Below are 23997 nucleotides of genomic sequence, written 5' to 3' on the forward strand. Positions count from 1 at the left end.
TTTAATTACATATTTAATGCTCTACATTTGACTCTGAGCACTGCTTTCACTACATTCCACAAATTTTGTTAAGTTGTACTTTTATCTTATTTTAGTCTTCTTTGACCCAAGTGTTACTTAGAAACATGTTATCTTCCAGTATTTTGGAATATTCCAGTTATGTTCCTGTTACTGATTTCCAGTTTCATTCTTTTGTGGTCAAAGAGCAGATATTATATGATTCCTTTGCTTTTAAACATTTAAAAATGTGTTTATAGCCTAGAATGTGGTCCATCTTGGTGAATGTTCCATGTGATTTGAGAAGAATGTGTATTCTGCTGTTGTTGGATGAAATAGTCTATAGATGTCAATTATATCCAGTTGATTGATGGTGTTGTTTGAGTTCAACTATGTCCTTACTGATTTTCTGCCTGCTGGGATTTGTTTATTTCTGAGAGAGGTGTGTTAAAGTCTCCAACTATGATAGTGGATTCATCTATTTTCCCTGGCAGTTCTGTCAGTTTTTGCCTCATGTGGCTTAATGTTCTATTGTTATGTACATACATGTTAAGAATTGTTGGAGAACTGACCTTTCTTTCACTGTGTAATGCCCTTTTTTATCCCTGATAAATTTTCTTACTTTGAAGTCTGCTCTATCTGAAATCAATATAGCTATTGCCTGCTATCTTTTGATTAGTGTTAGCATGGTACATTTTTCTCCATCCATTTACTTTTAATCTACATATAGGTTTTTATATTTAAAGTGGGTTTCTTGTAGACAACATATAGTTAGGTCATGTTTTTGATCTACCCTGAAAATTTCTGTCTTTTAGTTAATTCATATAGACCACTGACATTCAAAGTTAATATTTATGTATGCATTAATGTTTACTATCTTGGTCACCGTGTTTTCTATTTGCTGCCCTTGTACATTGTTCTTGGTTTTGTCTTCCACTCTTCTCCTGCTTTTTTGTAGTTTTAACTGAGCTTTTTATGTGACTCCATTATTTTCTCCTTTCTTAGTCTATCAAATTTTAGTTCTTTTAAGCTTTTTTTATTGGTTGCCCTGGAGTTTGCAATATACATTTACAACTAATCCATGCCCACTTTCAAATAACACTATATCACTTTGCAGGTAGTGTGAATACCTTATAATAACAAAATAATCCCAATTCCTTCCTCCCATTTCTTGTATTATTGCTGTCATCCATTTCATTTATATATAAACATGTATATACCTTGAACAAACTGTTATCTGTTAGTTTAAGAGTAACAAAAGAGATTTTGTTTTTATTTCATCTTCACTTATTCCTTTTTCAGTGCTCTTCTTTCTTCATATAGATCCAAGTTTCTGAGCTATATTATTTTCCATCTCTCTAAAGAACTTCTTTTTAACATTTCTTGCAAGGCAGGTCTACCAGTGACAAATTCCCTCAATTTTTGTTTGTCAGAGAAAGTTTTAATTTCTCCTTCACTTTTGAATGGTAATTTTTTTAGATTACTCTCAACTTTCTAGATTGGTTGGTTTTTTTTCTCTCCACACTTTATTTTTACTCCACTCTCTTCTTGCTTGCATGGTTCCTAAAGAAATGTCAGCTATAATTACTATCTTTGTTTCTCTATAGGTAGGATATTTTCTCCATCCCAGATTTCTTTCAGGAATTTTTCTTCATCTTTGATTTTCTGTATTTTGAAAACTGTATGCCTAGGTGTGGGTTTCCTTTTTTGGGGGGGTGGGGGCGCATTTATCCTGCTAGATGTTCTCCAAGCTTTCTGTATCTATGATTTGGTGTCTAACATTAATTTAGAGAAATTCTCAGTCATTACTATTTTAAATATTTCTTCTGTTCTTTCTTCTCCTTCTCATAGTTCCATTATGTATATGTTACACCTTTTGTAGTTTCCCACAGTTCTTAGATATTCTATTTTTTTTTTGTCTCTTTTCTCTTTGTGTTTCTGTTTTAGAGCATTCTGTTGACATATCCTCCAGTTAGAGATTCTTTTCTCAGCTGTGTCCAATCTACTAAGGAGACCATCAAAGGCATTCTTTATTTCTGTTAGTAGTTTTCTGTTTAGTGTTTCTTTTTGGCTTGCTTAGAATTTCCATCTCTATGCTTACATTGCCAATCTGTTCTTGGGTACTGTTTACTGTATTCATTATTAATAGGTCATAGTTGTTTTAAATTCCCAGTCTGATAATTCCTACATCTTGCTGTCTCTTTAATTTGTGCTTTTTGCCTTTTAGTATGTCTTGTAATTTTCTTCTTGATAGCTGGACATGATCTATTGGTTAAAAGGAACTGCTATAAATAGGCCTGTAATGATGTGATAGTAAGGTGTAGGGAAGAGGAGGTAGTCTACAGTCCTATATTTAGGTCTTAGTCTTTTAATGAGCCTAAGCCTCTGGAGCATAAACCTCCCAACTGTTTCTCAGTTTTTAAAATTCCACCTCCACTATTAGGTGGGACAGGATGGCTAGAGTGGGCTGGAGTTGGGTATTTCTCTTGCCCAGGTGAGTTAGGTTCTGAAAATACCCTATAGCATTAGGCTTTAGTTAATTGGTTTCTGCTGAGGGCAAGCTTTGTTGAGAAGAACAGAGTGCTCTGGTATATTTCAAAATGCTTTCTTTCCCCTTCTCCATGCTGGAAGCATGAGGAATTTTTCTCTCAGACATTTACTGTGGGAATCTGGTCAAACTCCTGAAGGTAAAATTCACATTGTTGGGGTGCCTTTATGACTAGGTATCTCTGGAGAGTTTAATTTTCAAAGTTGTCTTTGTTGAACCTCCAGCAGTTTGCCAGTTAGTTTTCCTACTCCAACCCTGGGTTCCCAAAGCAGTTTCTGCTCCTAAGTCTGTGCTTTGTTAAGCCCTTACTCCCTGTATTTGTTATCTGTTTCTCTCATCTTGGTAGTAGTAGTTTACCATCTCTCCTCTCCTCTCTTATAGATCTGGAAAGAGTTGAATTTTTAGTCTGTTTAGCTTCTTGTTTTTTGGATGGAGTGGCAACTTCCAAACTCCTTACATGTGGAACTGGGAGCCCTGATAACGCAAATTTTATCATTGGTTACAAACTGTCAATTGTTTTCTTTAAAGTAACCAGCTTATTTTGTTCCTTTCCAAGGGTGAACATTTACTAAAATTTTTTTCTTCAAGTGCATTCTTAAGTGAAATTGGCCTTTTTAAAAACTGGAGGTGCTTAGCAGTGGGAAGTACAGTGACTGCTATTAAGAGTGTGGTGCCTCTAACCAGACTCATGCTAAGCTGCCAGCAGTTTTACCTACTATATCTTTTGTATCATCAATGTAAATGCCCTCATAGTTTTTTGAAGATAAATCATGACTTTCAACATTATTCAACACAGTATTTTCACACTGCTCATGTTTTCCCCCCAAATTCTTAGATCTTCAATGATTAGTTATACTGGATGGATATAAGCAAAATAGCAAGTCCAGCTCATGACTGTAGATTTGTCCATTTGAAAGGCAAAAACTCAATTCTGTTGAGGAGGTATAACTCTATTTTTATGTTTGCAGCTAAATCTTTAATTTGGTGAGTTACCTTCTTGTATTGGAAGGTGGTGTGACTTTTTTTTCCTACTGAGTCTTCCTCCTGTAGACATTGAGCAAATATCAACCCTACAGTGTTTATTCATTTCTTCACCCCATGTGTACCTCTCCAGCTACTGTAATATAACAGCTTACCCTAAACTATGCTTCAGTTGTTTTTCCATTTCTATTTTGAAAAACTCTAACAAATCATTTTGACTTTTAAAGAGCTCATAACATCTTTTAAATATTTAACTCCTTTTTTGACTCCTTTTTCTTTAAACTGAATGATTTTCAAGATGACTACAACTTAGGTTACACTACAATCCTATTCTGAAATGTTGAATCATACACAGTAAGATGAATTGTTAATGCATATAAGGTCAAAGGGATGAGGTTTTGTTGTATTTTTGTTTATAGTTAATACTTTTTCAAAAAGTGTTTATTATTGCAAATAAGACTACAGACTGTAGTTACTTCCTGTGTTTGCACATAGACACAAAGCTTCTAGATTTTAAAATTAAATGATAATGAAGTTACAAAAATTATAGTAGGCATAACCTAAGTAGATAGCCAATGAGAGCTCTAAGGACTGAGAATAAATTAACCTCTGAAATAAAATATATTTGTGCCCTAAACCTGCTATCTAGACACACATATTCCAGAGCAATGATGTCATTATACAACATGACGTCTCTGGAAAATTACCCAATATATTTGTGAGGGAATAAGAGGGAAAAGACCAAGTTAAGTCTTAGTACTATTATGATAATAGATTTGACCTCTAAGACTTCCTGAGAGGGTCTCAGAGAACTGCTGTTAAAGGAATGAATTTGTTGTTGTTCAGTTGCTCAGTCGTGTCTGACACTTTGCAACCCCATGGACTGTAGCATGTCAGGTTCCTCTGAATTGGAAGAGGTCAAAACTGGAGGTTGGGAGGCCAATTAAGAGGATGTTGGGCTCATCTATGTACTGGTGGTTTTCCAACTTGAAGTGTATCAAAATCCCCTGGAGGATGGCCAGACCCTACTCCCAGGGTTTTTGATTCAATAGGTTTAAGGTCAGGCCTTAAAATTTGCATTTGTAACGAGTTCCCAGGTGACACTGACGCTGCTTGTTTTGGAGCCACACTTTGATAGCCACTGCCCAAGGACCTTGCTTCTCATCCCAGACCTCACCCCAGATATACTGTGTGTGTTTTAATCTAAATGTGTAGGATTCCCAGGTGATTTGTATACATATCCAAGTTTGAGAAGCACTGCTCTAAGAGGCAGTTTCAGTTCAGTTCAGTCTCTCAGTCATGTCCGACTCTTTGTGACCCCATGGACTGCAGCACGCCAGGCTTCCCTGTCCATCACCAACTCCCAGAGCTTACTCAAACTCATGTCCATTGAGTCGGTGATGCCATCCAATGATCTCATCCTCTGGCATCTCCTTCTCTTTCCCCTTCAATTTTTCCCAGCATCAGGGTCTTTCCCAATGAGTCAGTTCCTTGGATCCGGTGGCCAAAGTATTGGAGTTTCTTGAGGCAGTTTATGGTATCCTAAAAGCTGGGTATGGAAAAAAGCCCACAAGTTTAAAAGTTATATGAGAGGGAAAAAAATAAGACTTAGTGGCTGGACATATAGAAGTCAGGGAGAGGGAGAATTCACCAGAAATGCTTTCATTTCTTCTGACTTGAGCGACTGAGTAGGTGATGATTCCTATTAGCTGGGAGAGGGAACACAAGCAGATGAGTACATTTGGAGGAGTGGTATTTGAATTCAGTACTGAGTTTATTGACTGCATGGAGTTCTCTTTTAGCCCCCACAATGTTGGCCATATGTGATTAAACAATAAAGTCCTAGGCTCCCGGTGCTGGGAAGGGATTGGTATTACATAAAAAACTTTAGGCACACATGCGGGGTTCTATTTCTTCTCAGAATCCACTTATGGCAGTTATAAATTAGTAAAAAAGGCAAGCCTCTTCCACAAAATGATTTTTAAAAACCTGTCTCGCCTCCTCACAGCATTCATTCCCATGGACACAAGTAAACAGGTTAGAGAGACAGAGTAACTGGCGAAGATCATGTACCACCCATCAATAATTGGAACCCTGAAGAACAGAAGGGGATATTCCAGGTGTTCCAGAGCAAAACAGACGGTGATGCATGAATGTGGGCAAACTCAGTATGGCTCCCTTTCAGAGTGGGGATCCAGTCTCGCCAAACAGCTTCACTAGTTCCCCAAAGTCCCCCTTTTAAAGATCTCCTCCAAATATTACAGGTAGCTATATACCTGACCAGCTGGGCCAGGATTCTAATTCAGAAAGAGGGTTGCCTAAGGTAAGCAGTTCTGCCTTATGGAATGAATGAGTCAGTTTTCTGTCTGGATGTGGGAGACATTTCACTTTCATCCTTTATTTTATTTGATCTGCACACTACTGCCAGGTACAGCAGGCATTATTATCTTCTGTTTTCAGATGAGGAAGCTGAGTTTGAAGGTGATTAAATGACTCTAGTTCTAGAGTTATTGAAATGGTAGGAGGATGCACTGGGACTGGAACCCAGGTCTCCTGACTCCAAATTGTGTGCTCTTTTCACTGTAAGTGCTATAGTTCAACTAAACAGCAGACTGATCTATAGGACATTAGTTCCATTTTTAAAAATTGCAGCTTATTTAAAGAGCTGACCTGAATGAAATGTTCAAACAATGGCACCTGATTTTTTAAAATAGCTTGATTCAGAATACATTACAGACTATTAGTGAACTTTTATTTTAATGGTCAAGCAATTAATGAGGAGTCACAGCAAATCTGTGGGAGCATAAAATGCTCACATTGTCCCCAGTTCTGTTCATTATTCTCTGTACTCTATCCTGATCAATCAATAGTTAATTAATAATGATGTGCTTCCCGAAGTACAAGGTTATAAATTAATTTAATACTCATATGCATATATTCTGTAGGAAAAATGAGGGGAAACTGCCTGCCATGCCCATCTCATTGTAAGAAAATGTATGTAATGATTACAAGCATATAATAAGAATGGTTGGCCCAGCCAAATGTTTGTTCATTTCTGTTAATCAGTATTCATTTGAGCTACTTCCATGCAGTTCGTGGAAGCAGTGCAATCAGTTGAGTAGTGTGGCAGATTTAAATCAGTAATAAAAGCCCTGGGGAAATTAACAAGACAAAACATTAACCACAGACTAAACATTAACATATATTAGCATTTTTATTATACCTGTAGAATTGTTAAATGGGCATGGTTGCTACTGTTTAAAAGTTTATGTTGTATATCACATAATTTCAATGTATATTTTGTTTGAAAACTTTTAAGATTTAATTAAGTGGAATTGAACAATGATATGATAGACAATTGAACAAAATGAACTGAAGTTCATTCTTTTAGTTTAACTGGAAACTTTCAGCCTTTCCACACTACCCTCTCCCCAGCCCCAAGTTTCCCTAAAACAAAGGCCACACATAAATTCCACCAGAGCGGACTGCAGGGTCAGAATCAATATTAAATTGTATAACCATATAGGATATTTTATTTTTAATTCTTCAGAATTCTGCTACATCCATCGACAATGCAAGACTAAATTTATACAAATTATTTAGCAAGTTCTCAGAGAAACACTCCTTGGGACCACAGTCAGCAGCTGGATTCTAGCAGAATAGTTATTCTGTCATTAAATAAAACTGAAAAGGTCCCCTAGAGGTCCTCAAGTCTTGGTGGCCTCAGGCACAGCTCTTGAGAGGAAAGAAGCTGCACTGCTCACTGAGGACAAGTCAGTGGGATATCCATCTTCCCAATTAGAAGCGGTCAGATTGCTGAGAGCAGTATATGTCGTCCCTGGCTCAGCTTCCACCACTGACTCAGTGAAGGGAACTTTTCTCTTTTAACTTCTGCTTCTTCCTCTCCTTCCTCCTCTTCCCCCTGTCCCTCCTGCTCTTCCTTCTGTTATGGACCATATAAGTTAAAGCGCGCATGCACGCGCGCACACACACACACACACACGTGTTAAAGCACACATGTGCACACACACACACCCCAGCCACCCCACCACCCCACCACCCCTCCTTAGCTGCTTTTTGAAAAAGAGAATATAAAATCATACATCTGATGTTTAAATCAAGAGCAGTTAGGGCTAGTTAAGAGTAGGGGAGAGTCAGAGATACTCATTAATGTATGCCATTATGGTTAAAAGCTTAAACCTCTTGTAGCCATAGGATTAACCTGGAATTTCCATTTGGGGAGAAACTATAAGGGATATACTCATGCCAGATACCAGAGCAGACCTGGGTTAAATTGTAGAAATTACATTTTGTAGCCAATCCAAGAATCTGCCTTTAGGAGGCAGGGTCCAGGGATATCCTGCAGGCAGTAAGCAGCAGGCTAGACCTACTTGAGAACCCCCTTCCCACATCCAACAGAACTTGACATTCAGTGCTTTGGTATGGTGATGAAATGAATCTTGTCTGGCAGGTCAAAGAGTTTAAATCACTCCATGAGCCATACTTTCTGAAACTTTGCTTTAAATTGGGTATCACTTTTCTATTGATCTTTAAAAATGAGCCCTTCTTTGAAGTACAGTTTTAGAGGTTTCATAATCATTATCTTTTGCAGTTATGGGTGGGATGTCCACATGACTACGGAACCAGGCCATACCAAGCCTCAGAGTCGATCCTCTTGATATAAATGGCATAGGGGGAAAAAGCAAAAACAAAAACATAAGTTTTAAAGTCAAGCAGATCTGGGTTCTAGTCCCCAGCTCTGCCATTTACTAGGAATTTGACTCTGTTTTAGTTCCTTAAATTTTGTGAGCCTTGGTTTCCTTATCTCTAAGATAGGGTCAATAATACCTATACTATATGCCTCAGAGCACTGTGGTAGGATGTGCTGGATAGAATAGAGAATGGATGGAGAGGTTTTCTGTTGAAGCACCAGGCTGGAGTGAGATATTATGTTACAAATGCAAGGCATTGGTATTGATGAGAAGCTTACAACATAGACTCTCTTTGCTCAGCTGTCTGGAGGGAAAGATCAAGTCTGAGTTTTTTGTCACCTGAGAGTTCCTAGAACCAACAATGAATGGGAGCCTGAGAATGAATTTAATCAGTAGAGTATCTGCATTTCTTGACATGTCGATTATGGGGTGTATGTGTGAATTGCATCAAGCTCAAATGCTTGGCATAGTTTCAAAATCTTCGGTAAAGTACTGGGAAAGGAATCCCCACCTTTTCAAAGGAGCCTAGAATAAAATATGGCACTTCAAATAACACATCTTCCTCTTTTGAGACTAGAGTTACAGGTGGATTGAAACTATCAGAGGTCAAAAGGAAGTCCTTCTCTCAGTGACAGGTAGAAGTGGGGTTGTAGGCCACACTTCCTGATGTCCAGTCTACTGGGCTCTTACAAATACCTTGCTGGGCCCAGCAGTGTATTTTCTTCATGTATGTGCAAAGCCAGTGCTTCTGGACTCTGGTTAGAGGGAAAGATCAAGTTTGAGTTTTTTGTCACCTGAGAGTTCCTAGAACCAACAATGACCTGCTGGCCTGGATATGGTCAGAGGCCCTGGCTTCTTCTAACACTTTGGGTCTTATAACACTTCAGAGCACTATTGCTTTCCCTGCCACAGGTTCTGGCACATAAATAAAGGCACCATTAGGAATCACAGTTCATGGAGAACAAAAAGGTTTTATATTCCTGGGCTACTGATAGAGACATCTTCGTATCCAATAAATTCACTCCAACTAAGTAGATTTAAAGGTAGTGGTATCCTTGACTAGGTACATTAGTCAGTGAGAAGAAATTGGACTGCACTTTTTATTTAAGAGTCTAAAACTCGTGGGCAGGATACTGATTTCTCAAATGCCACCTGGGAGGCTGACTTCTTTAGCAAGTGCAGCTATAGAGTAAGAGCCAGGTCTCTCAGCATAGCCTGAGGTTTCCCAAGTAGGAAGCTGAAAGGACCTCTTTAATGTGAACACCGCATCTCTTTGTAAATTATGTTTTCTTTTTATGTCTACTTCTCAAAATAAGCTCATAATATTCACCTACAGCTCACACAGTGTGGAGGAGAAGGATGTGGAGAGAAGGGCCCAAAGGGGGGTCTATATTTGACAAATGCTTTGTATATGAGAAGAATTTGCTTCATGGTAGATTTGTGGAAGAAAATACAGCCTGTCTGATAAGATGTGGCAGATTTCAGATGGGGTAGTGGGGGTGTTGGCAGGATACCATTGTTTGCCCCTTACCCCACACAGAGCCTTGGGAAGTCGGCTTGATAATGCCACATTGGGTGGCTTGGGAAGAAAGGTCAGACTGCAGGCTTATTACATTCTCATTTGTTCTTAACCTTCCTACTTTTGCTTCAGCTGTCCCCCTTTCCAGTAGATTGGGAGGGACTCAAAACTTTAAAGTCTTGCTGGGGTCCAATTAGTATTCACTGATACAAAGGGCAGACTTTCAATGGCGAGGGAGATTTCGCAGCTGTGGGTTGCAAGTAGGCAAGTTACTGTGCAAGGTGTGTGAAAGATTTTGATTTTTGGTGCTGGATTTGAAACAGGTGTCGATGAGGAAAGTGTGTCCTGTGCTCCTGAATGTGCTGATTAGAATACTTGGATCTCTACAAAATAAACTCTAACATTGATATGTGTTCACAGAGTCATAAACAGATATTTATGGAAGGAAAATCAAGATTTTGTTCCATGAACGTTCATCTGCAATTTAACAAAGAAATGCCTATGTGTCTAAGGATGTAATTTTATGATGCATAGTCTGCCCTCAGTTATTTGTGGCTGCATTATGTAAGTTATTAGAACTTAATTCCCCAGTACAGCCAGGCAGCCCCTACCTAAAGTACCCTACCAGACTGCCACCAAATGGGGCAAATTCAGAGAATACAGACTCTTCATTTGAAGTTAATTAGCCCAAGTCAAATGGCATTACATAAACACATCTGAAAAATTCAGTATCATACATTCCAAAGCCAAATGGAATGTTTTAAAATGTCTGCAACTTTTGTTTTATTCTCATTAAGATAAACTATTGAGAAAAGGTAGTCTGAATATCATACTATATAGGCGCTGTCTTTCATAAATGGAGGTGATATTACTGCGATTCTAGATTTTTTTATACTTCAAAAATTCATTTATATATGGATAACTTTCCAAAACTATGCCAACTACATGCTATTTGTCCCTTTATTAAGAGATTGATAACTTAGTGAGTATGATCAGGACCGTCTTCAGAAATCCAGAAGCTGGGATTAGCACTCAGAGCCCGTGGCCTCTCGGTGGAATGGTATGCCAGATCAGATACTAGGATTTTCCTTCAATTCACTTCAATTATGTCTTTACTAAATGCCTAACAGTGTATAAAATCCAGTGTGAATTCCATGGAGGTATAGAAGTTGACAAAGATATAACCTTTGTCTTCATGAGGTATCTCTAGTATTTTTCCTAAAGTATACAGTCTATATTTAAACCTTGTCTATGTTTTCGAGAACTGGGAATTCTTTCTTATCCCCCAAAACATAGGATGTAAGCAACTGGAAACCAAGCATCGCCTTCTTGGAAGGCGATGTTGCATTAGCTTTGAAGTCAGACATGTGGGTTCCAAGTCAGACAGTGAATCCACTGCCTGTTTGTCTCAGGCAAGTCACATAACCTTTCTGAACCTCAATTTCCTCAGCTATAAAATGGGAAGTCTGAATCTGATTATTAATTGAAAAGCCCTTTGCCACACTAGTGGTGAAGAGCTCACCTGCCAATGTAAGAGATGTAAAGAGACGTGGGTCCGATCCCTGGGTCAGGAAGATCCCCTGGAGAAGGAAATGATACCCCACTCCAGTATTCTTGCCTGGAGAATCCCCTGGACAGAGGCGCCTGACATGGCCTTCAGTCCATAGGGTCGCAAAGATCTGGACACGACTGAAGCGACTTAGCACGCAGTGAGTTGCCTTATTAAAATAACACACAAGGAAACGAAGCATAGCTTCTGGCACAAAGGGAAACATATGTTAATATTCATACTTATATAGAAGTTTATTCAGGCTTTTGACTGAAAGTGAACAAATAACAAATCTACAGATATTTTCACCAAATCATTTAGATTTGAGATAAGAAAGCTGATGCCATTTTTATCATTGCTATGAGTGTAATAGCACTAAACTTTAAATTTGAATGCTGTTCACCTGAAATTTATATAATTTAAAAAAGAGTTAGCAAAATGCTCAGAAGAATCAGATCACTTTGTGTGTAGGAGGTTGCTCTTCTATTAACAGACTGCTCTGTACATCTCCCACACACCCCCTCATTTCCTACACCAAGCCTTCCTAAACTTGGCAGTTTCCATTTGTGAACTTCTAGGGATGAATATCAAGTGCCATTGAAAGATATCAGTAGCATAAGTCCTGTGTAGAGGGGCCTTTCTAACGTGGACTTCACTATAGAAATAAGGCATTTTCATCTTAGGAAATCTGTGAATAGACTGTGCTCAAAGTGCCCCCGCCAGTCTTCAGCCTTCCTTTCCACAGATGGTTCTTTGCCTTAAAAGCGTATCACCTTTTTTGACTCCAGTAATAGCTTCGTTCTGCTCTTTAAAAAGAAATTGGGGAAGAAATTGAAGTGCTTTTCAGAATTTGTTTCTACTATCATATCTGTGAAAGTATCGTATAATTATATTGCATTTCTTTTTTCAGATTGGCAAGTTATGTGCCCATTCTCAACAACGTCAATATAGATCTGCTTATTATCCTGAAGATCTATTTATTGACAAGAAGGTATTAAAAGTTGCTCGTGTAGAACGTGAAGAAACCTTATCCAGCCGAAGAAGGTGAGAGGGTTTGTTTTTTTTTCTTCTCTATTTCAGCATACAATTAGCAATTGCTGTTTTAAGGTCAAAACCCACTGGAGTGAAGCTTCTTAAATACATGTTATTTAGTTCTTCTGAGTAGAGCATTCAATTAATTAAATTCTATCCTCTGTTAATGTTAAGAGAAAAAAGATATTGTATTATATCCAAACCATATTTAAATGTAAATTTACCATATGTAAATATCCAGTACAGCAACACGGAGTGGAATAGATTTCTCAAGATCTTTATTGATTAAACAAAACCTTTTTTATTTATGATCTGGTCTCACAATTCCATGGCTTGGTTTGTGTCTTTCCCAGTTACTGACATTGAGTATGCTGTGAGTTCACCAAAGAGAAACTGGCAAGGCATGCTGATTTGTACACACCTACAATGTGCACTCCACACACTCTTTTAAGAATGATAAAGGATTTGGTTTCAGTTCCTTAAGACAGCAGTTGAGGGACCAAATTAAAGTTTCTTATTCTCTTCATTCCTCCCTCCCCCATCCAGATTCCCTCCTTCCCTATTCTAGTTTCATGCTTACCAATAAAGGGTAGAAACTGGATTGGGAAGTTCAGTGCAAATCTTGAAGAATTGATTTCCCCAAAAGGACTGCACCAGTAGCCAACCCTTTGCCACTGGCTCAGGAATAACTAGCATGAGTTTAGCCTTGTGATGACTTTGAGAGGATTGAGAGACATTGGCCTAGGGATGGAAAATTACAGCCTCAGATTTGGGCTAAATTATTTCTTTCATACCCATTTACTACAGGAGATTTTGAAATGGCAACTCTTAAGCATATATGACACAGTTTAGAGTAAGAGGGTAGTAAGGCCACTTGAGAGACAGTCCTCCAAAGCATTTCAGGAAGTCCCATTTTCTTCGTTGACTTCCAACCTAATACATTTCTAGTTTCCCTAGAGCAGCAGTTTTGAAGTGTGATTTGAGAACTCAGGGAGTCCCAGAAACTCTTTCAGACGTGTGTAAGATCTTCCTTTTACTAACTTCATATCTGTCTGAAGCTGGTTTTTATTCATACACTTCAACCAAAATAATATATGGCAACACATTAAACACAGAAGCCAATGCAGAAATGTAGCTGTCTCCTGTTCAGCCAGGCAGTGAAGATATTTTGCAAAAATACAAAACCTTTACTGCTTTTCGCACTTCTTTCATTAAAATGATATTTATGCTAGCATATCAAGACTCGTTATTGGTTTAAAATTAATAATAAATAAATTAAAGTTTTTTTCCTGAGTTTTAATTTCTAAAACAGTAGATGTCACTAAATATACATTGTGTAAACAAAAGCTCTTCGGGGTCCTCAATAATTCTTTTTTTTTTTTTTTTGCATCCCCCCCTCCCCCTCAATAATTCTTAAGAACCTTTTGGGTTGTGTTGGTTATCTAGGGCTATATAATAAAAAGTGACAACAAAACATAGTTATTTAAAACAAAAAACATTTATTATCTCCCAGTTTCTGTCAGGACTTTGCGGGCAGCTTAGCTGGGTACTCCTTAGTCTCAAAGAAATTTCAGTCAAGGTGTTACCTGGAGCTGCAGTCTGCTGATGGGTGACGGGAAGCAGGAGGGTCCACCTCCAAGGGGACTCATTTACACGCGGAACAAGTTGGTTGATTGGAAGGAGGCCTCTGTTTCTTACCACACGGCCCTTCTGCGTGTCCTTATAACACGGCTGCTGACTTCCCCAGAATAAGTGAGCCCTGGAAGACAGCAAGGAGAAAACTGCAATATTTCCTACAACCTAGTCTCGGAAGTGATATACTGTCATTTCTGATGTATTTGATTTGTTAGAAACAAGTCACCAGTTCTAGTCCACATTCAAGGGGAGGGAAATTGAGCTCCACCTCTTGAATAGAGGAGTGTCAAAGATTTTGTGGACATATTTTTTATTTTGGCAGTGCCACAAGACATGCAGGATCTTAATTCCCCAACCAGGGATCAAACCTGCGCCCCCTGCAGTGGAAGTATGGAGTCCTAATCCCTGGACTGCTAAGAAAGTCCTTGGACTTATTTAAAACCATCTCGGGGGTCCTGGCACCAGAGTTCTCAGAACCATTTCAACATAGCAAAGGGGTTCTTTGGGAAATTTTTGTCTTTCTGGGAAGACAAAATTAAGGCATTTCTCAAGGCCCTTTTTAGCTTCTGTCTGTGCCCTGTCCATTGTTTTCCATTGCTTTCATTCTGCCCAAACCACCTGAGAAATTAACATTACTTGTTGATCTTTAACTAGCGGAAATCTCTTGCATATTGCACTGAAATGAGGAATTTATATTATATATTAATTATTTATAAATGATACATAAAATGAAACAGAAATTGTAATATGTTTTTGTTATATTTTTATTTACAGCATAATATAAATTAAATGTATAGTACTGTGTATATATGTGTGTGTTTGTATGTGCATGTATGTGTATATATATTTTTTTATTCTTGCTGCTGCTGTTCAATTCAGCAGAAATTTGGGAAACACCTATTATGTGCCAGAATGTATATTGGGCACTGAAAGTCAAAACATAGTTTCTGCTCTCCCAAGTCAGTCTAATGTGGAAATAGACTTAAGTACAAATAATTTCAAACCAGTTTTATAAGTGCCAGAGAATGTGCAGAGTCTGTGGAGGCAGCCAACAGGGGAGGGGAGAGCTCTGCCCAGGTAGAGTGGAGGCTTCATGGGAGATGTGGTATATTAATTTGTAACAGAATCACATGTAAAGCTCTTTCAAAATAGCACACTATGCCAGTCACATTTTGAGTTTACCCCGTCAACCTAAACACACTTACAAGTAAATAAGAGGTTTATTAAGATCCTGCTGCCTTCTCTCTTGGGCTCTGTGAGATCTATTCCCTTTTGCCTCATTGGGGATAGCTCTATGGGTGTTGATTCCTCCAGGGAAAAGAAAAAAATTAGTAAATGAGTTCCTGGCTGAGCACCCAGATTTGGCACTTTGTTTAGATTCATTTTTGACTTTGTTGCTAACCCCCAAAGAAAAGAAAGAGTAGTGAGAAAAATGGCAAAACCTGTAGACTTGAGTTAAGTTGCAGTCAGGTAGGACTCCTTGGGTGTTGGAAACATGAGTTCACCCCATAATGCTACTTATCTTTTTTGCAAACTGAAGCAAAACTGAGATGGAGCCCTTCTTTCTGAATTCTCTGCCGGAATAAGAAAAGAAAAGAACAGGAGAGTGTCTGATTTCATTTAACTCTCTCAAATAGGCATTGTAAACCCTCTTAGGGAGAGTGCAGAATTGAGGGTTAAGATGCTCTCTTGCTAAATGCACTGCCCGCCTCCCTGCAATCTGATGTTATTAAGAGGGCTTGTTTGGGCAGAGTGGTAGTACCTTTGTAAATTTCTCTGTATGTAAATTTCTCTGCACAGCATTTCACACTGTCCAAAAAAATACATGTGCCTCCAGCACCGCTCACAGCCATGCTCCACAGCCATCCTCTGTGGTTGAAAATCTGATAATTGGAAAGAAACCCTATTGTAGCTTTCAGTCTGTGGAGGTTGTAAGCAAGCTGTCTGAATCTGATTATGAGTTGAAAAGCTCCATTGCCTTATTAAAATAAAAACACACAAAGAAATGCAGGATTCCTTTGGTAGCATTCAGAAATCATCTGTTTGTTTTGTCTGCCCCCAACTGGGTAGTTTGCAACACACAACTAATCTTAGAAATTGCTTAGTTCAATTTAAAGGCAATTTGATAACCCAACCGGTGGTCTAAGTATGGGACTCGGCAATCCTTGCAGGCACAAATATTGAAAATATCTGTCATCAGATTTCAACCAGTGAGGATAGGACAAGATATACAAGTAGGACAATCAGAATAGAAGAAATGATATTTTCACAGCCCTTTCTAACTCGAATATTTTCAGCACATCTCAGATGTCAGCCTGTCCCTCCTTTGCTCTATCGAATGTCTCTTTTACCACATCCCCTATGATACTGCTTACCTTGTCATTTGCATATCCCCCCAAAGTTTGGTATTTTCTGACCTGAGCACTATCTCTCCCTTTTCCAAACACAAAATCTGTAGTTGAATATAGTCCACTCAGCATCTGCATACCAAGCTTCTGGCTCAACTGCTAACCTGTGAGAAAGTCACACCCTCCTGAAATTACATCTATGTATTCCAGCCTTCCTCATCCTGCACTCCCCCTCCTCCCTTTCCTCTCTGACTTGGTTTAAAGGGCAATGGATTAGGTGACACTAGTAAATGACCTAGAAAGGAAAGAACAAAAGCTGATCTCAGCTCCCTGGTCCAAAATCAATGCTTACTCCCACTGCCTCTCAGATTGCTGCTCTGGTTTGGCTGGGCAGCTTTGTAAGCTCAGTGGTGCCTTCCACCCTCTGAACAAAACAACAAAACATGTCTTGAAAGAATCAATGAGTTTCAGGTCTGGTACAAGTCATTCTGCCCTAAATAGGACTCTGCTGCTTTCAACATTTGTCAACACCATCTATGTTGGTGTAAGGATTAGGCTCTGATAAATAGGAGGAGCTCCTAGCCTAGTTAGGGAGACAGAGACACACAATTTTGATACATTGATGGGTGAGTACCAAAACAGAGCTATGTACAAAAGAATGGCAGCATCATAGATGGGAAAGTTAGCAGCTCTCTTGTGAAAAGGTAACTCTTAAGGTGGGCCTTGGAGGAAGAACAGAAATTCTACAAATGAAAGAAGGAAAAGAGTGTATTCCAGGCAAAGGGAACAGTATGAGAAAAAGTCTGGGCTTGTTTTTGGAATGGTAGAAAATGATAGTTTAGGGTCAGACTGTGAAAGGTTCTCTGCAGCAGAATTAAGCACGATTCTGCATCATTCCAATGATAATTTTTTAGTTTACATGCTTTTTTGTGTTCTCAATTTTTTTGAGCTCATATTATTTTATATTAAGAAAAAAATCCTTAATGATAAAGGAGAAAAGTTCAAGATCAGTATCTGGGGATGAAAGGCTGTTTTTACTTGCAGTGGTTTCCAATTAGTGCTGCTTTGATGCCTGGCCCAAGCAAATCATTGTAAGAAAGCTGAGGGAATCCCCTCCCCCACAACACAAGAAGGGACCTTCCTCTTGAGGATGGGGGGACCCCAGGGAAGATCACGTGTGCCCAGCAGCAATATTTCAAAATAGTTCGTGCATGCAAAGGGGCCCTCTCCTTGAGTTCCACATTTAACACATTGAAGAGACTCTTTTTCCTGAGTAGACTGCTGTGAGCAAGCATTAGGTTTGTCCCAAGTGAGAGCCTATGGCTCCACTATTTATATGTCAAATGATATGTTTGACATGGATGATTAGAATAAAGTGGAATCGGAATCAAAGAACATTCCCTTCAATTAAATTGTTTTTCCCATTCTAGGCAACTAATTGTCCAAACTTTTTTCTTTTTTTTTAACCAGAGACAATACAGTTGAGCAAACTGCCTTATTTCATGAGTGGAGATTTTTTGGTTGTCTGTCATGGGCTACTGGCACAAAGAAAAGAAATCTGAACTGAGTCATACATGGGTAATTAATGTGTCAATTTAGTTTTAGGTATCTTTCTTTAAAGAAATAAAATATTCAGCTCATCTCCTCTTAAATTTACTAGTATAAGCAGGGAGACAGAAAGTTATTTAAGAAAAGGTAAAAGTAAAATATACTTAGTTCCCATGCCAGAACAGGTGTAGGAAGGAGTGACAAAGAAGAGGAGAAATAGATGCCCAGTAAACCCAGCAGGCAGTAAACTTTGGGGGCTGTGGTGTCATCAACTCTCCATCAGTTTAGAAAGTCTTCTATCCTGAAAAATATAACGTCTGGCTTTCTTTTAAAAAATCAAAGTTTCTTTGGTAACCAAGGTTTATTTTCTCAGTCTTTTGGAAGGTTTTGCATGAAGGCCTGCCCTGCACCGAAACACTGTTTGTGGGGACTCAGAAGTATTGGCCAGTTTTCTAGATGTGCTAGAGCCCTGCTCCTTGTTCTTATCAAGCAGCTACTGCCTCATCCCACAGGTCCTGGAGTTACTTGAGAACAAGCATTTATTTCATTATTTTGATGTTCTTTGTATACCAAACCCACCCTGGATTCTCTGCAGACTCGAATGGGGGTGATATACACTGAGAACCAAAAAGAACTCAGTGGATAGCCTATCAAGAAGAATAGGTTTTAGAGAAATAAAAGTAAAAGTTTTCTGGAGAGGAAAGTCTAGAAAGGAAATACATCCAAATATTAACGGTGATTATCTCTGGCTGGTAGGACTATAAATAAGAGATTTTTTCCCCCTTCTACATTTCCATGTTCTATAATATTAGCAGTGATTATCTCTAGCTGGTAGGACTATAAATAAGAGAATTTTTTCCTTTCTGCATTTCTGTATTCTATAAATTCTCAATAGTGAACATGTATTTCTTTTATAATGAGAAAAAAGCAGCAGACTTCATTTTCTAAGATGGAAAAAATAGATTTTAACCACTCTTTGCAGCTCTTACAAATTTCTTTTCTCACGCCTCACCCTTATCTTTTTTTCGAGTCCATCCAAACTGGCTCTTTCCCAGCTCTCCTGACTGTCTCTTTCCACTATTTCAAGGAGTATCTCTCTCTTGTAGACAAGCCCTCTCTTTCTCCAAGACATATTTCACCTAGTAGCTTTTTTGGAGTTATATCTCAATAACAGCTTTATTGAAATATAATCCACACACCATACAAGTCATCCATTTAAAGTATATAATTCAGCTGTTTTTACTATATTCACAGAGTTGTACATCCCTCACCACAATCAATTTTAGAACATTTTCGTCACCTTCAGAAGAAATCCCATACCCTTTAGCTATTGTTCCCCAACCCTCATCTGCCCCAGCCCAAAGTAACCACTGATCTACCTTATGTCTCTCTACATTTACCTATTCTGGACATTTCACATTAATGGAATCATATATTATGTGGTCTTTCATGACTGGTTTCTTTCACTTAGCATAATGTTCTCAAGGTACACATCTGTTATAGAATGTAGGAATACTTTTTTCATTTTAAGACTGAATAATATTCCATCATATAGAATATATAATTGTTTATCCATTTATCAGTTGATGCACATCTGTCTTGTTCTGCCTTTTGCTCTTGTTAATAGTACTGCTATGAGCAGGTGCGTACATGTACTTATTAGGAATACTTGTTTTTAATTATTTTGTGTATATACTTGTTACAGTAGTGGAATTGCTGGGTCATGTGGGAAGTCTATGCATAACTTTGTGAAGAACCACCAAACTATTTTCCACAGTGGTTGCACTATTTTGCATTCCCACCAGCAATGTGTGGGAGTTCCGGTTTCTTCACTTCCTGTCTTTTTTTTATTATAGCCATCCTAGTGGGGTGAAGTGGTATCTTACTGTGGTTTTGATTTACATTTCCCTGAGGATTAACCTACCTTTTTATCTTAAAATTTTTTTAATTGTTTTTGAATCTCAATTCTTTTTTTAAATTGGCATATAGCTGCTTTACATTGTTCCTAGTTTCTGCTGTATAGCAAAGTGAATCAGTTATACATATACATACATACCCTCATTTTTAGAGTCTCTTCCTATATAGGCCATTACAGAGAGTCTTGAGTAGAGTTCCCTGTGCTATATAGTTGATTCTTATCAGTTACATATTTTATGCATAGTAGTGTATATATGCCAACCCTAATCTCCCAATCCATCCCTTCCCCCCTTGGTATCCCACCTGGTGATTAACCTACCTTTTAAAACTCAACATCAGATTCTTAGACACGAATCCTTGTGAAGACCACCACCACTTTCCTACCAAGTAAAGACCATCCAAACTGCTATACCAGTTTAGTCCAGTGATTTACCCAGTCCAATAGCTAGCTAGTCTCTGAAAAAGAGAAAAATATTTAGGGAGAGGACATGGTTGTACTTTTTAATACCCACTTTAACAGGTGAAATATTATTTATCTTGTGCATATAAAGTTATCTGGAACTTGAAAAAGGTTAATTATCTTGCATACATAAGTTTATCTGGAATATAATATATATTTATATAGATTATATATTTATATCCTACAGTCTCATAATAATGGAAATAAATTGCCAAATGGCTAACATTGTGGGGTATTATTCTGTGCCAGGTACTATGCTAAACACTTTACATGCATTTTCTCATTTAATCATCCCAGCAAACTATCATTTGCTTCATTTTAAAATAAAGAAACTAAGCCTCAGAGAAGTTTAGTCTGTCTAGTAAGGTTTTCCTGCTAAGTAAGTGAGGGAATAATTGGCATTTGAAACTCATGAGTCAGACTCCAAAATCAGTGCTCTTAGCTACTACTCCTAATAGGTTTTAAGGGGCTATCCTGAGAACCCAACCATCACTATATCATAGCTCCTAGATGATACTGTGTTCTAAATTCAAAATAACTAAATCAGGAACAAGTTTTAAAAATACAGTCTCTTAGGTCCATTGTGTATGTTCTACGGAGGTAATGAGTACTCTGTGAAGTAAGATGATCTTTTATTTCCCCAGGTTACCTTGTTCAAGTGTCAGAGAGATTCCCTAAGTTCTACAATTTTAATGAGCCAGACATTATTTACATTCATTGTGGCTTTCTTACACTTTTATCTTGACCCAACCAAGTAATATCTTTCCATACTAAAGTGGGAGGTCTTAGGTTTATCACAGGCCCGTCGTCCCCTCAACACTTAGATAGACCCTCCCTGAATCTGCTCCAGCGTGTCAATGATCTTTATGATCAGCCAAGAAAAAGACTCCAAGAGTTGGGAGGCTGGAAACAGTTCAGAGTTACGCTGGTTTTTTTTTTTTTAACTTCTAGAGAAGTCAAATTGGAAGGCTTTGCTATGAGTTCAATTTTTCTTGCCAGCGCTATGTTAGTGAGAGAATTTGGAGGTAGGAGGAGGCCTAAGGGAAACTTTCATTAAAGGGAGGGCCATCACTTCTCATAGACTAATAGCCATATTCCATTTCCTCATGTAAGGAGGGGAATTACTCGGCCTCAGCCTTTAGTCTTTCAATTTCCACTCTTGGGAACCATATTATTACCTTGTAAAACGGAGCATCTCCCCTATTAGCGTTAATTGAACCCATCTTTTTCCTCTGTGAGAAACTATAATGTTGACTTTTATGTTCAGAGCCCTATACTGAGCCTCTTCACTTTGGAGATTGACGAAGTGCAGCCACCAGGAGTAGGCTATGAGAGAGTTTGAGCATAACAGGAAGTAACTGTTGGGATCAGGAGTTATATATGTCTCAATAACCCTTCCCCAGTTGTTCTGTCCATCACCCTGGCTTTACTGTGACTCGAGCCTTTCTGAAGATGTGCCAAGTATTGTAAGCACACATTCTCTCTCTTCCTCTGAATCATTAGTTGAAATGAGTCGTCTTATGGTAATAAAATGGAAAATGGCATTAAATGCAAGAAAATACTTTCCACCAGTCTTCCTCTTTTAGCCAAATCTGAGAACAACCCCCAGAAGGCATTTCTGGGCTCTCACCAGTGTCTAAATGAGATTCAGGCCTCTGGTTCCTCCAGAGGTCTATATATCAGGTCAGTCCATTCTTAGCCTGGAGACAATATTGAATAATTACTCCACTGCCAGGAAATTCCCTGGTGAGACTCTCTAAAAACTTAGTGGAGACTTAAGATAAACTTGGATATAGAGGAAGTACTCTTTAACTTCCTTTCTATTGATACTAGAAATATTGCTTTAGAAAATAGAGAGTATTTTATTTTGGTTTGTTTACTACTGGACATCTATTGCATAGATATTTTAGTATTTCTTTATAAGCATATACACTTCCCTCCAGTCTATAGTGTCTTATTTTGTATGTTCATGTACATCTGAAAGAAGATAATAGGCCAAAAATTTTGCAAGGTATTTATGGGTGTGGGTTTATACATATTTGCATATATAATATGTTCTCTCTCTCTCTCTCCGTCTCTCTCTCTCACACACACTCCTATAACATGAAAGCCAGAGCAAATATATAATAAAATACACCTAGGAGCCCTCCCAACCCCCTTATAGGAACCACAATATACAAACAAAGAACAAAGAAACCTTCCTCCTCTAGCAGATGTGAGTTTCTCTGATGACATTGTCAGGAGAATTTCATAGAGCTTATACTGCTCTGAGCACCCCGCGATTCTGATCTGCAACTAATAGCCAGAGTCTATATGGAAAGGGGCCATCTCTAGGGTAATAGCATTGAAAATTACAATCAATGCACTCAATTACACTCAGAAGCCAAAAGATATGTAGCGCTTCAATGTGCCTTGTAATCAGCACCTTTGAGAATGGAGGTAACAGCATCTGAATGAAAAATGGAAGCTGAACGTGTTAGAAAATGGATGTTAGAATTAAATCATCCTTCTGATAGGAATAGCACCTTATATGGCAGGCAACTTTTTTTTCTAATATCATTTTATTGATTTAAAAAAAAAACCTAAATTGTGACCTTGTAGCCAAGAATGTCTTTTAAAATCATTTATTGCTCTAATCAGCCTGGCAGAGCCTTTCTGTCATGCTGATAAGGAAATTAAACTTTCCTCATACTGGGTTTACTTGCGTCTTATGCACAGATGTTTTGTTTTTCTTTCAGGGAACTAATTCAGAAGTTAAAATCTTTCATCAGCTTCTATAGTGCTTTGCCTGGCTACATCTGCAGCCATAGCCCTGTGGCTGAAAATGACACTCTTTGCTGGAATGGACAAGAACTCGTGGAGAGGTAATCTTTTTTGAATGTTACATATAGCAGTATATGAGAAATACTCATCATGTGCTCATATCAGGCTTAGTTATGTCTTCTCTCCATTAATTTCATGAGAAAAATAATAGAAAGAAGCAAACACATGAACATCTGTGACATGGCACATGCTGTCTGTGACTTACAGCCCTCATAGGACTTACAAACTTTGAAGCACACAGATAACTATGGATTCAGGAACATTTTACAAATTGTAAGCATAAGGCAAGTCTTTTTTCCATGGGTCTTTGGCTTATTCCACCTTCTCATTATGTGGGCCCTTATTGATTGATTTAAAGAAATCATGTTTGTACTAGTGGTTGTTATTTATGAGAATTAACTATATATCGAGCACCATGCTAAGTGCTTCTATGTGTTAACTCTCTTTATCCTTATGTCAATCCTATGAAATTGCATTATTTCCCCCTGTGTTATAGATGAAGATGGAGAATAGAAGAAAGGGGAGGGAAGGAGAAGTACCGTTTCACATCATTTTTATTGAAATGTTTGATTCTTTAAGTGTTTCTTAGTATTATCTGTACTAACATTTGTCATCTCTGAAGAATTTGCTTATCGTTGGAAAGGAAATAATATATATTCTTTTTCAGCAAATATTTACTGAGCATTTTCTAAGTGCCTCTCACATAGAAGTAAACAGAACAGGCAAATTTTCCTATCCTCAAGGAGCCTTCATTCTAGTGGGCTAGTGATATTCCTGACCGCCTTTGCTTTGTATGTGTAAAAAATGGCTTGCAATTAAAGAATTAAATCAAGAGGGTGAAATGCTTAGGAAACTCCATAATGGCATTGATGAACATGCTTTCAAAAATTTTGTGCAAGGGGTAGCATATTGTAGAGGGGAGTACAGA

General features: G+C 38.2%; 1 protein-coding gene across 1 annotated transcript in view; it reads left to right on the plus strand.

Annotated features, from left to right (window-relative positions):
• GPC3 (glypican 3) overlaps positions 1-23997 on the plus strand; it is a 443947-nt gene that overhangs the window by 276030 nt on the left and 143920 nt on the right. Inside the window, exons 4-5 of the mRNA XM_070464223.1 lie at positions 12217-12350; positions 22985-23110. Of these exons, the coding sequence (XP_070320324.1) occupies positions 12217-12350; positions 22985-23110 (260 nt within the window). The remainder of the gene's footprint in view (positions 1-12216; positions 12351-22984; positions 23111-23997) is intronic.

This window comes from Odocoileus virginianus, unplaced genomic scaffold (genome assembly GCF_023699985.2).
Source record: "Odocoileus virginianus isolate 20LAN1187 ecotype Illinois unplaced genomic scaffold, Ovbor_1.2 Unplaced_Contig_21, whole genome shotgun sequence".
Classification (NCBI taxonomy): domain Eukaryota; kingdom Metazoa; phylum Chordata; class Mammalia; order Artiodactyla; family Cervidae; genus Odocoileus; species Odocoileus virginianus.